The sequence below is a fragment of the Phoxinus phoxinus genome (genome assembly GCF_949152265.1).
Source record: "Phoxinus phoxinus genome assembly, chromosome: 19".
Classification (NCBI taxonomy): domain Eukaryota; kingdom Metazoa; phylum Chordata; class Actinopteri; order Cypriniformes; family Leuciscidae; genus Phoxinus; species Phoxinus phoxinus.
Genome location: NC_136894.1, coordinates 16079534 through 16093771, shown reverse-complemented (window position 1 = coordinate 16093771; position 14238 = coordinate 16079534). Strand labels below are relative to the sequence as shown.

The window sequence follows — 14238 nt, the reverse complement described above, 5'->3', positions numbered from 1 at the left end:
ATTTGATGAGCATCTGACCCTCACAGACCACATCACAAAGACAGCTCGATCATGCAGGTTTGCACTGCACAACATCAGGAAGATCAGGCCCTTCCTAACTGAGCAGGCAACACAACTTCTCGCCCAGGCCTTGGTTATCTCTAGGCTGGATTACTGCAATGCTCTTCTGGCCGGTCTTCCATCATGTGCAACAAAACCTCTACAAATGATCCAGAATGCTGCAGCCCGTCTTGTCTTCAACGAGCCCAAAAGGGCCCACGTCACTCCTCTGTTCATCTCTCTGCATTGGCTACCACTCGCTGCTCGCATCAAGTTCAAGGCATTGACGCTTGCTTACAGATCGACCACAGGCTCAGCTCCCTCCTACTTTCACTCGCTCCTACGAGTCTATATCCCTACCAGAAGCCTGTGATCGGTCAATGAGCGACGACTCGTGGTACCATCACAGAGAGCTACAAAATCACTCTTCAGAACATTCTCATTCACGGTTCCTTGCTGGTGGAATGACCTCCCTACCCTCGTCCGGAATGCAGAATCCCTGACCACATTCAAAAGACAACTGAAAACTCATCTCTTCCGTGAGCACTTGACATAAAAAAAATAAAAATAAAAACCCTCCTTCCCTTGTTTTTGGCTTATGCTACTCTGAGCAATGTCAGAACTTTGTATTCTGAGCACTTCTTGCGTTATTTTTGCCTCTTCACGATGACTTGCTTGCCGTAGTCCTCAGTTGTAAGTCGCTTTGGATAAAAGCGTCTGCTAAATGACTAAATGTAAATGTAAATGATAATGGCAGCAATTCATTTTCATGAAATAATGGTGAAGTGTTATAACTGGGCATATAATCTGCTTTTGTTGTACAGTACAACAACATTGGACAGTTAAGTATGTCAGGTAGTCTGCTACTGTGCATCTTTTACTTGGCATTCTGTACAACCTGCCAGATGGTGAATTGCACATGCAATTTGTGTTCAGCACTTATTTATTGGGCATGACTGAGCAGATAACTCATTTGCATATTTCATTTTGTGAATCAAGTGTTAAATAAACGCTAACTAAACGCTAACATATCAGGTTACGCATGTAACCATGGTTCCCTTTCGAGAACGGTCACTTCGTATTGCGTAGCTATACGCAGTGGGGAAACTCCTTTCCTTGAGAAATACTGAAGCAAATCATTTAAAATGCAGTGTAGCTGCACAGCAGACACATATGGGCACCTTTATTCTCCTGGCACCTTTGATCAGAGCCGGACAGTAACGGAGTACATTTACTTGAGTACAGTACTTAAGTACAATTTTGAGGGATCTGTACTTTACTCGTGTATCATTTTTGGGGAGTACTCATGACTTTACTCATGATATAACCATGAAGACCCCGTTACTTCTTCTATAAAAAAAAAATAATAATAAAAAAAATCTCGGAAACCCTCAATTTGTTGTTTCCTCAAACGTGACTGGATTGTGCAGGCACCACTGATTGGGACAGCCTATCAGCAATCACCTTTCAGGTTGTGGTTCAGAGGTCTGTCGGAACATTGCTATATTGCCTTCTTTGCTGGTTTAGGTTTGTTGATTTGATAGATGAAAAAACAGAGAAACTCACATGTACACACAATTGTTAGCTGAATTTTCTTTTCTGATATTACACATTATTGTAAGCTGAGCATTTGCTTTGATGTTCTTGAGTATGCGGTGTGTTTAACACAGTTAGGTTCAAATGTGGGTGCAAAAAATCCATTACAACTCTAACAGAGGTTTGTCAGAGTGTTGCCATTGTGCTATTGCCTTGTGGGCAAGTGAGAAATGTTAAATAAAGCAAGATGGTAAAAAGATGAAAATGACTTGATTTTACTTTCAATTCCTTTTACATTCTCCAAGGTATTAACATTAACATTTTTAATAACTCCATGTAGGACGTTTCTGTACATAAATGTAAGCACTGTGGCAGTCGTAATGCAATATTTAGAAAGTAGACATCTGACTGTAGTACTTTTACTTGTACTTGAGTAAAATTTAGCAAGGGGTATCTGTACTTTTACTCAAGTAATTAAGCTGTGTACTTTGTCCGCCTCTGCCTTTGAGGAAACGAACGATAAGGTCGTTTTTTTCCTAGAGACTGGCCAGCCACATACAGTGCTATGCATAAGTTTAGACACCCATGCTAAAGTTGACTAAAAAGAGGAATAAAAAATCATCCTTTGGAAATTGAACTTAATGCCTTAATTTAAAAAAATAGGAAAAATCCAACCTTTAAGGACAACAATTTTCTTTGTGAATGAATAATGTATCGTAAATAAATAAATTTTCTTCCTTAAAATACAGGGTGCATAAGTTTGGACAACCCTATGTTAAATTCCCATAGAGGCAGGCAGATTTTTATTTTTAAAGGCCAGTTACTTCATGAATCCAGGATACTATGCATCCTGATAAAGTTCCCTTGGCCTTTGGAATTAAAATAGCCCCACATCATCACATATCCTTCACCATACCTGGAGATTGGCATGGAGTACTTTCCATAAGATCATCTCTCAATGCAAATCAAACCAGCTGTTAGGCTAACTGAAATAAAACCATGCCAATCTCCAGGTATGGTGAAGGATATGTGATGATGTGGGGCTATTTTAATTCCAAAGGCCAAGGGAACTTTATCAGGATGCAGAGTATCCTGGATCCATGAAGTAACTGGCCTTTAAAAATAAAAATCTGCCTGCCTCTATGGGAATTTAACATAGGGTTGTCCAAACTTATGCACCCTGTATTTTAAGGAAGAAAATGTATTTATTTACGATACATTATTCATTCACAAAGAAAATTGGTGTCCTTAAAGGTTGGATTTTTCCTATTTTTTTAAATTAAGGCATTAAGTTAAATTTCCAAAAGATGATTTTTTATTCCTCTTTTTAGTCAACTTTAGCATGGGTGTCTAAACTTATGCATAGCACTGTACACTTTGAGCGTGGAAGGGGAGCGACCCGCATCCAACAGCTCTTGCAGGAATGAGAGTACCCAAGGCACTTTGCATGACAGGGGCTCGAGGTCTCTGGCTGCACACCAGCCAGTGAATACTGACCACTTCAGAGCGTAGAGGCGTCTGGTAGACGGTGCTCTAGCCTCCGTAATTGTATTCAAGACCTTTTCTGGGAGGTCCCAGGATACCCGTTGAGGGGCCACACATGGAGGGCCCATAAGTCGGGGCAAGGGTGCCAGATCATACCGTTCGCTTCTGCAAGGGATCATAGAGACTGGCGGGAAAGCATACAGACAATGTCTCTTGCCAGGCATGGGCCGGCGCGTCCTTGTTCTTCGAAAAGAACGTTACGCAGTGAGTGTTGACTTCCGAGGCGAAGAGGTCGACCTCTGTCCTCTTGAATATACATTGGGGCTGGGCCACCTAACATAGGGGGACCTAATACCCTTGTGTTGTGTTTTGTTCACATTTTCTCTTTTGTGTGACATAGAGATAAAGTGACAACTGGGGGAGAACCACCTAGCAAAGGAAGATTGATTAACCATGTGTTGTGTGTTTGAAACGTACTCTTTTTGTGCTTTATTGGGTTCACTGTGAACAGCATTTGTTTGTAGGGGCGTGTGCAATGCAACGGACCCATTGACTACAGTATGAAGGTTTACAGCCGCCTGAGCTAAACAAGGAGCTGCGATACCTAGATGTGCTCTTTTCGAGGGCGGTCCAGCTAGAGCGAGACTAGTATCCTCTCTTTTCCCTCCGCTGGCTAGGAGGGCTTCGGTTGCTTGGAGTCCAGCGTGATGCGGGATAGGGGAGCTTGGCGCTGAGGCGATGGGTAGTGCTTAGCCGACCTTGAGCGATGGTGGGTATCAGCCACAGGGCGGGCTGAGGAACCTGAGGTGCCGGTTTCGCTGGTCGAGAAGACGGTCGCGCTCTTGTGGTGGCTTGAGGCAGAACTGGAGTGTCTGGGCAGGAAGTGCTTCATGGCTTGCGAAGACTTCGGTGAACCTTTCGAAGAACCCCTTCACAGCCGGGCCGAAGAGACCGGTGCTAGAGATCGGGGAATCAAGGAACGACGTTCTGTTCGCTTCCTTGATGTCTGTGAGGTTCAGACACAGGTGGCACTCGAGCATGACAATGTTAGCCATCCCTCTGCCGATAGCCTGCGCAGTAGCCTTGGTAGCGCGGAGGGCTAGATCTGTAGTGTTTGCTGTGCAGCTACAGTGCGTTTTAATTTTTTTGCTTCAGTATTTCTCGAGAAAAGGAGTTTCCTCACTGCGTATAGCTATGCAATACTCGTTCCCTTACTCTCAGGGAGAGGATTATTATTTTATTTTTTAACTGCTCGTGCCGCCCCCCATGTGACATGAAAAAATGCCACCCCGGTTCGCCAGTGCCAAAAAACGCTACTGCTCCTCATATTGCGGGAAAAAGGCTGGCGAGTCAATCAAGTCGCCTGCATCGATGCTTGGGGTGTCCACCAGATCCCGAAAACAAGTGCTGGAGTTAGGGGTTGAGAGCTGAGAGAGGACTAAAGCCATCTTAAACTATCCCTAGCTCAATTTGTGAACCCCACGAGTAAAGCCACTGGACTGCCCATAAATAATAGATATACTGCATATCGCAACCATAATCTACACGCTGCCTTGGCAAAACGAGATTGCCACCAAAAAACTTGAAGTTTGGTGAAAGAAGAGAGTCAACTGGAGCGGAGCTAAAACTCCTAATACTGCACGCTCTTCTCTCTTCTCACACTAGCTGCACATGTGCTTCAGGCACTTGCACGACAAAGGCGTTCCCCAAATTGTTGTCATCCACGCAGTGCAAGTTACCTCGAAAAGAGTTTTTCCTTGCAAAATTATTTTTCTGTGAATTTCCCATCCTTTTTATTTTGATTTCTTGTATTGATTGCTTATTATGACTATTCTCAAGATATCAAATAAATTGGCTTACAATTTTACATCAGTGCTTATTTTCTGAATCAATAATATTGTGCATTAATAATCATGGACTTCCACGTTTTTAGATTAGCATCCTTTGGCGAACAATTCAGCTTGTATTTTAGCAGGCAGTGTCAAAAAATGAAAATGACTCCTGATGTCTGTGTTCATGCTACATTTTTGAAGATGAATAATATAAAGTATTTTTTTTTTTCAGAATTAGCTCAACGTGAAGTTTGTCGGCTTGACTCTCCTGTGAACATATCCGTCAGCATAGAGTTAATTACTGCACAAACACAGGCTCATGTCTTATTATCAAAGAGGACCAGAACAAATCCAGAGAGCATATAAACAGCCTATTTGTGTTTAGCAGATGGAGAGAGAAAAGTATGTATTCATTTGTATTTGTACATTGCTCAATGCTCATAACAACATTTTGCATGGGTTTAAAGGTAGAACTGCATCATAGAAAGTAGGTCCCCAGTTCAAGTCCTGACTGAACCAGGATGCCTTTTAGATGTATCATACTATTGTTCTGTTCAGAGAGTCTGAAGGACTAAATTGTGGATCATTAAATCACTTCTTTGATTTGCAATGCATTCAATGAGCACATCTTTCAAATAAGAAAATAAGGAATGTCAATTACTTTGCAAAACTCTTCCATGCATGGCCTATTTATGTTTACATTGTTTAAAAAAATAACAGTACATTAATCTAAATAATACAGCAATGTGTAGATTATTTGTAAAAAATAAATAAAACAAAGTTCCATATTGAATATAAAAATAATCTACTTGACTTTCCTCTACTCAAAAGAGGCTTGGTTCGTCCCAATTCGCATACTATCCGTCCTAAATAGTATTCCTATTAATTAGTAAATAGTAGTCCTAATTAGTACATCCCAAATCGTAGTATGTTGAAATGAGTGTTCCAAAGATACCCGGATGGTCTACTATTTCCGGTCAGAATCCAAAGTGCTGATCGATGCGACCTCTAACGGCTAATATTGCCCACAACCCATTGTGTGTTGGACGAGGATTCAGTAAGAACTCTTCGGATTACCATTTCAAAACAAACTGCATTTGGATCCTCAACCTTCATGTCCCAGAGCAGTACGTGACAACATGGCTGACTGGGATGAATCAAAGATGCCAAGAGATTTTCCTCCAGGTGTATCACCAGAAGGGACAAATAACAAGATGTAAATGTGCAACACACTCAACATCAGGAAACATCATTCCAGTGACTTTTGTTCTGCACCACAAAAAACACTTTTGTAACAAATGTCTGGATTTAGATGATTCCATCACTTTTCCAGAGGTTAAAGCACAAAATCTTACAAATAATGGAAATTCTGCCATCAATTAATTATCAATTGCAGTAATTATTTAATGTTTAATTTGTTTGCCCAGGGACAATAAAGGAGTTTACTGAATATCAGAGCAGCGAGAAGAAGAGAAAAGTACCACACAATCCTTTTGTCCACTATATTCCAGGGCCCGTATCCCTAAAGAATTTTTGTGCAAAAAGTGGCTCCTAGCGGCCAAATTCTAAGAAAATTCTCAGAGTCATGACGTTTTCTTAGAATTTCCCCTAAAAGTGACATGAAAATCCCAGTTAATATAAAAGCTATTCCTCAAGATTCCTAGCACTTAAAAGGGCTCCTAAGGCGAGATCTGCTAAGAGCAGGGAAGAGGACTTTTAGTGGCTTAGGAGTTCCCCTAAGCAGCTGCACAAAATGGCCAAACGAGGAGGCAGGAGAGATGTCCTCCTTTTTTTCTCCATTTTCTGTGTTTGTAGGATATTTGTTAACAAGCCTTCATAAATAGACCAGCCAGCAATCACAGACATTGATAAAAGCTGAGCCGTGTTACCCTCGTTAAGACCACACTGAGTTGGATCAACCAATCACGGCTTTTGAAATGATGACTCATACCTAGCAACGGGGTCAACCACACCTCCTCACTAAGATAGGATTTTCCATCCATTCCTTGCTCAGAGTTCACTGAAAATGTTCTGGAATCACTTCTAAGCTAAAACTCCTGGCAAGGAATTTTTAGGTTAAGTTAGGAGCTCTCTGAGAGGATTCTCAGAATCTTTAGGGATACGGGCCCAGGTCTTCAGAAGCCATAATCAATAATTATGCACTGATAATCATCACCATCACACTCAAATTTCACCATTTGCACATTCAGAAATTGTCACAAGCAGCATTATTAAACCGGATTATCTTTTTTTAATAGGACAAGATTTTCTTTCATGGAGGGAATCAAGGGAAGGACTAGAGGGGATAATTAACAAAATAAATGTTACTCTTCCTCAACCACAGCAATGCCTTTGCCTTGAACAACCAGCACCTTATTCATTTGATGATTTCATTGATGTAATTTTTGGGAATTAATTATTGTGACAGTTATTAGCATTTACTGAATATTTGAGTTTATATAAACAGTAACATTACAGTTAGTTGTATGTTAAGTTAATGATCATTCAGTACACTGTTATTTGTTCATTTTGAGTTCATCGGTTCCAAACAATTTATTTTCTGCTTACAAAATGAACCCAATTCATTCTGGTATGCGCACTGTAAAATATAACATGTCTATTGGCTCTCAAATACAAGGGCACTGGCTCATGGTCATCTGCTGTGCTTGATTTTGAATAATGTGCAACTAAAAAGCAGATAAATCAGTTATAAGCATCAGTGCAGTACAGTACAACACAGTATTGAAGCATTATATTAAGCCTTGATAAGTCAAGCTGTTTGAATTGCCTGGAAATTATTCAAAATTACTCAAATAACAGGACCATTAATTTGCTAAAATAAATTCCCAATATTTTTTTTTATATTTTTAATTATTTGCAAATTTGTTCATAAGATTCTCAGTATATTACAGGCAAACTGACTTGTAATTGGGAGTACATTTTGGAAGTGCTGAAAAAACACTGTACACTGGTGTATCTCTACAAAAGGCACACTGACAGCATCTGCTGGTATTTGTCAAAGAGACATGTATGAGTTTAGTGCTTTTGTTTTTTGAAATCCGAAGTATAACTCATGCAGCCCTTTCATTACGCTCATTATGACTCACAAAAAAACATTTTGTGGTTAATGACACATCACCATATGCTTATCTCTTTAAATATGTTGCATGATTGTGCTACATTATGCCACTAACAAATAGTATGGTGAGCAACAGAGAACAATATTTCAAATACACTGCTAGTGTGGATGATTTTGACGTCATGGGCAGGATGTTATGTTTGGACCGTCTGCCTGGTTGGCTGGACTGGAACTCACACAAACTGCACTAAAGAGGGAAACATGCTGCGAGAGTGCTTCTGTGAGTCAGACCAAAGCACGCACATGCACAAAGATGTGAAATGAAGACATTATGTATCTCTCAACTGTATGTAAACATGCATGTATCTACAGTCTTTATATTTGCCTCAATTCATAGGATTATTTCTATAAAATATCTAACCAACAAAAATAACATCTCTAAATATATACTTTGTTCTTACAGAGGTACAATATTTTGGCTCTTACGAATATGTGATTTTCTCACCTCAGTCCAGGTTGTTCCAAATTAGCATTTTTTAGTTGTAAATTATTGATTGATTGATTGATTGATTGATTGATTGATTGATTTTTTGAGGAACACATTCTTAAGAATGTACATGATGTGAATAATGAAGTGAATTTGAGCAAGGTAAGATTATGAAGAGAATTGTGTACATTCTTCAAAAACGTTCACTGAATAAAAAAGCGGCATACAGGTTTGGACAACATAGGAAAAATGTGCCTCTACTACATGCAAAACTCCAAAAACATATCTATACATTCAATTCACTGCTGTTTTCAGATGAAATTAACATTATGATTACAGGAGCAGATTATCAATTAATGAAGACTTATTTTCACGCTGTTCCTTGCATAATACTATTATGGCCTCAAAACACCTTTACTAAAATGCATGACTTGCAAACTAACACATCTTGATGTCTGAATCACATAACCAGCTCCATTTTACTTTTCTGATGTATTAAACTTGCTTGATTAAACCTGGTACAGAATAGCACTTGCAATGTGTTTTTGCATAAATCTCACCACAGGCATGTTTTTCAATGAGCCTGGGTTGGGTTTGGAACAACATCAGGGAGACTAAATAATAACAGAATTTTCATTCCTATTCCTTTAAAAAAAAAATTACCCATTATGTTTCTAGCAAAATAATAATAATAAAAGTGTTTCTCCTCGTTTCAGAAAATGGTATTTGAAAAAAAACAAACAAACAAAAAAACAGACAGCATAAATATGTTGTGGATGTATATGTAGTTAATGGTCACCACTATGGGAGAACAACAACACAAGGTAATTTCAGACATATATAAAATGAACACCAATTACAGTCGAGACTCTTTCCATCACAAAGCCACCCACCATACCACCGTATATTCCAACCTATAACCTGTGTAGTGATGATGTACTTTTACCAGACAGACTCACATGCTGGACAGAATGATGTTGATGTTGTTTTAAAATGATATACAGGCTTTCTTCAGCTCAATAATCAGACGCAGCGCTCCTCATTTGCAGAGCTCTCAGTGACAGGTGATGAAAAGACAGTCAGGCAGACCACTGACAAGTGCCTTGAGCTTCAACTCAATTGTGTGACCCAACATCATTATCAGCCTTATAGCACTGACGCCCACCATCTTCTGATGACAGACTATATTAGGGTATAACCTGCTTGTACTCCAATATTTTCCCCTTCATTACAAAATACGGACATTTTGTTTATCTCTTCGTACCCCCACAATCTATCATTTCCTGTGTTCAGCTTTGCTCATAAAATAATTCCTAGAAGATTGAATTTTTACAGCTGCAATTTCAGCACATTTCGTCCACTCATAGTTGCTAGTGGCCACTACTGCTCAATGATTTATTTATTTCTTCTTTTTCATTCTTTTTTTTTACAGTGAGGCACTGCTTGTATGAGAGGAGAGGCTTCGAATCTTGAAACATTTTGAAGCAGGGTTGAGAATAATTTAAGGCTCTTGTAAACTGAAGTTGCTACACCGCAGAAGGTGTTGACATTGAATCAGAGGAAGAGAAATTTACAGAATTGGAATGGGGAAAAAAAATCCACATATCTAGTTCCACAAACAAGAAATGTTACAAGGTATGTGTGTGTGTGTGTGTGTGTGTGTGTGTGTGTGTGTGTGTGTGTGTGTGTGTGTGTGTGTGTGTGTGTGTGTGTGTGTGTGTCCACATATCTAGTTCCACAAACAAGAAATGTTACAAGGTATGTGTGTGTGTGTGTGTGTGTGTGTGTGTGTGTGCTTTTGTTTATATTACATTGTGGGAACCAAATGTCCCCACAAGGATAGTAAAACCTGAAATCACCTCCATTGTGGGGACCAGCCAGCGGTCCCCATGAGGGGAATGGGTTAATAAACATACTAAATTATATTTTTTTGAAAATGTAAAAATGCAGAATGTCTCCTGTGATGGGTAGGTTTAGGGATAGGGGCAGTGTAAGGGGATAAAAGATACAGTTTGTACAGTATAAAAACCATTACGCCTATGGAATGTCCTCACAAGGGTAGCAAAACACCCTTGTGTGTGTGTGTATGTGTGTGTGTGTGTGTGTGTGTGTGTGTGTGTGTGTGTGTGTGTGTGTGTGTGTCTATTATTTTGATCTTCTGTTTTGTTTCCTTTAATTCCCGTTTCAACGGTCGGTTTAGTTTTGGTTTCCTTGATTACTGATATCTTTGTTTGTTCCTATGGTTACGTATTATTTTCACCTGTCTGTCATTATATTTGCCTGGTATTTATACTCCCTGTATGTTCAGTTCACTTGTTGGGTTCTCGTGTATGATTTAATGTGTGGTTTATTCTCCTGCGTACTCCTAACACATAAGAATACAATTACCATGTCTCATTGTTCAACATATTAATATATTATGTTTAATGCTTTTAAAAAAGCCATTATGGGCAATGATTTAACTGTTTCATGTATTTTATTTATAATACAATTAATACAAAAATTGTATGATGTGTTATAGTATTCACCAAGTAGTGCTGTGAGTGTTGTTGGCGAATGTTGCATAGTGTGTGCAGAAGCGGCTGTTCAGAGTTACATCTGAGGTCAAAGAGACTGCTCTACATATCACTCTACAGATGACTTATTTGTGCTCAAAGTAGAAAAAAAACATGTATTAGAGCAGCTTGATAATGTGTAAAGTATGTTGCTGTGGACTAAAGGTGATGCAGACAAGAGGAGATGAGCTTGCTATATGCGGAGAACAACACATAAAACAGGCCTTTTAAAAGGGGGCATTCCTAGTCTGGATGACCTCATTTGGGGGTCACTATCATTAAATATCTGTGATAACAACAGTGACATTAGTGAAATTGCCTTGATTCAAAATATTTTTGATGTTTGTACTTCAACTTATATATAGAGTATTTGTAGAATACTTACTGCTAGATAAACAATTCTATTTTTATAACAATTTCTGCCTCCCGAGGCATTGATTTATGACGTTGAGCTAGAACAGACCACTGAGAAGTCTTTTGTTTGACTGTATATTAAAGTACATATAATTTAGGTCTAATTCAACTTACATATCTGACCTTAGAATAAAATAAAATAAAGGTATCAATTCAATATTTCAATTCACAATCAAATTATAAGTGTGTATTTTGTTTGCTACAAATTTTGTTAAAATTTATTCATTTTTGCACATTCATTTGTCTTGATGAAGATAAACAATGATTTGACTATAGTACAAAACATGGCTTTCCATATATATTTGTTTTAATAGCTTTGATCTTAATATCGATCGATACATAGGTTACGGGGTTAATCTAATGTAAACCACACACAAAAAAACATTGCTTCTGTTTTCCCTGCACTCCTTATATATCTTTATCAGTGTGCAACTTATAATTTTCTAATTTTCCAAAGTGAAAGAACCTTGTGTTAAAGCTAAGCTCTATACTCAGGGTAGAGTTAGCACTCAATTAGTATGTTGATTAAAGCTGTCTGTGTAGAAGCACCTCAGTACCAAGAGAACAGACCAATTACTGTCATTTTGAAAATGCACAGCTGGTGCAGTTCCTTTTTACACAATGTCATTTTCCAGACAACCCAGCGACTTGGAAGACTCTCGCTGTGGTTGTCAACTAAAAGCTGATAAATTAAAAGATATTATGCCTTGCACACAAAAAAACTGTGCTTTTTGTAATAGAATGAGAACCAATAAAAAAAATTGTGAATCATGGCCCACAGCGATGTTTGATATATCTTTATTTTAAAAAGGGTGCAGTTAGAAATGTCATTTGAGCACCACCTCTTCGACCCCACTCACATGGAGCATATTACCTCACATAGTGATATTCATCACATCTAAATGCCACACTCTGGAATTAAATGGAAAAGGGTGCACAAAATATGAGATGAGCTGTCTCTTGAGATATCCACGGTTGCCTCATAATGGTATTTCCATCAGATGATCCCAAAATTAGTTAATTTCCTATCTTAGCTCTCCTTTACTGATGGGTTCATCAGGACCCTGAGCACACACTGAGTGTATCCTCTCTGAAGACATGAAAACTCATAAATTAGAAGACCATAGTATAATTATCCATAACCAGAATTCTGCATACAACCAGTTAACACCAGTTCATCCTCTCTGGAAAATACCTAAAATTGCTACCGTTTTATGACATGAAACAAAATAAGTATCGCATGACTGCATCATGGTTTCACTATATGTGATTTTGAAAATGGTTAGGAATTTGCTCTAATTATTCATTTTGACAATATGCTTTAGGCTATCTGATTTGCATATTAATGTAATATGCTCAGTCCAACTCACAATGTAAAATAGAGACTAGGGGCAAGTTTTCACAGTGGCTTAATCTCTGTAAATGTGCACAGTGCTTGGTTTCATAGCAGTGTTTTTTTATGTGCAAAGTCAGTGTGTGTATGCAATCTTCCATTATATTAAACAAACTATCAGGATTAAACGTACAGATAGATAGATAGATAGATAGATAGATAGATAGATAGATAGATAGATAGATAGATAGATAGATAGATAGATAGATAGATAGATAGATAGATAGATAGATAGATAGATAGATAGATAGATAGATAGATAGATAGATAGATAGATAGATAGATAGATAGATAAAAAAGTATTTATGTTTAGCCTTGCTTACCTTACCACCCCGTACATCACTAGGATGTTTCCCAGGAGTCCCACCACGCAGATAACGGAATATAGAGCAGTGATGGAAATTGCGATGATGATTCCCGCGGGGCTCTTTACCGGGTTAGGCTCGGTGTAGTTCCTTCCGTCAGGAACGAAACCCATAACGTCGTCCGGAAAAGTAACATTAAACGGGTTAATGGAGTAAAGGTCGGACATGTCGCCACCGGGGATGACGGACGGCTCCATCGCTTCAGTGTCGCTGCACGCTCACTGAGGGGATGGAAAGTTGCGCTAGACGATTTGAACTTCTCGATATCAGAGCGGGGGGGGGAAATCTAGAACTATAAAATAAGCTCGGTTTCTGCAAGAATCACCACGCGATTAATAAAAACGAAAGTCCATCAAGGCTGAGTAACAGTGGCTTAAGAATGAAAGCTTTCCCTCTGTTCAGCTTCCGTCTACAGGTGTGAGATGAGCTCTCTCTGAAGGGATCTGCTAGAAGGCTCAAACTTGTGCTTTTTTATGTGAGGGGAGTGAGTGAGTCGGAGGGAGAGCTTTGCTACGTCAACCTGCTATGCTGTAGCCTATTCGGATTCCTGACACTTGATTACTTATATAATAACCCCAGCATGGGTGAATAAGCGGAGAACTAGAGGGTGAAACTGCTCATAGTAAAATGATGCCATAATGAGCCTCCATTCTTTTACAACTTATTTGATGTGAAATATTAACAATAACAACGTAGCTATATGGCATTATTTATTTAGGCTACTTACTTACTTTAAATATAATCCCCTTTCCTATGAGGATGTAGATTACAATATACAACAGTATAAATAATAAATACAAATGTATACAACAGTAAGTTTTGAATCTGATTGGCTGGGGGCCTTCCATGAGTGCTGATTCAGCACAGGGCCCACACAATGTTCCAGTTACGTAATTGATTTGGACATTTTTGATAATTTAATCACTTATAAATTGACAATTTCAACAATATGATGTTGCATGCTCGTAATTGTATTACCATCAAATTACCTCACAAAATTGTCAGTATGATCTCCTAAGGTTATAAGACAACCAAGAACATTCCAATTACACT

The 14238-nt window shown here is 38.7% G+C and overlaps 1 protein-coding gene across 1 annotated transcript in view; it reads right to left on the bottom strand.

Moving 5' to 3' along the window:
• oprd1a (opioid receptor, delta 1a) overlaps positions 1–13601 on the bottom strand; it is a 46243-nt gene extending 32642 nt beyond the window's left edge. The window contains exon 1 of the mRNA XM_079590520.1: positions 13144–13601. Coding sequence (XP_079446646.1) covers positions 13144–13382 — 239 coding nt within the window. The 5' untranslated portion in view covers positions 13383–13601. The remainder of the gene's footprint in view (positions 1–13143) is intronic.
• Positions 13602–14238: the final 637 nt, after the last annotated feature.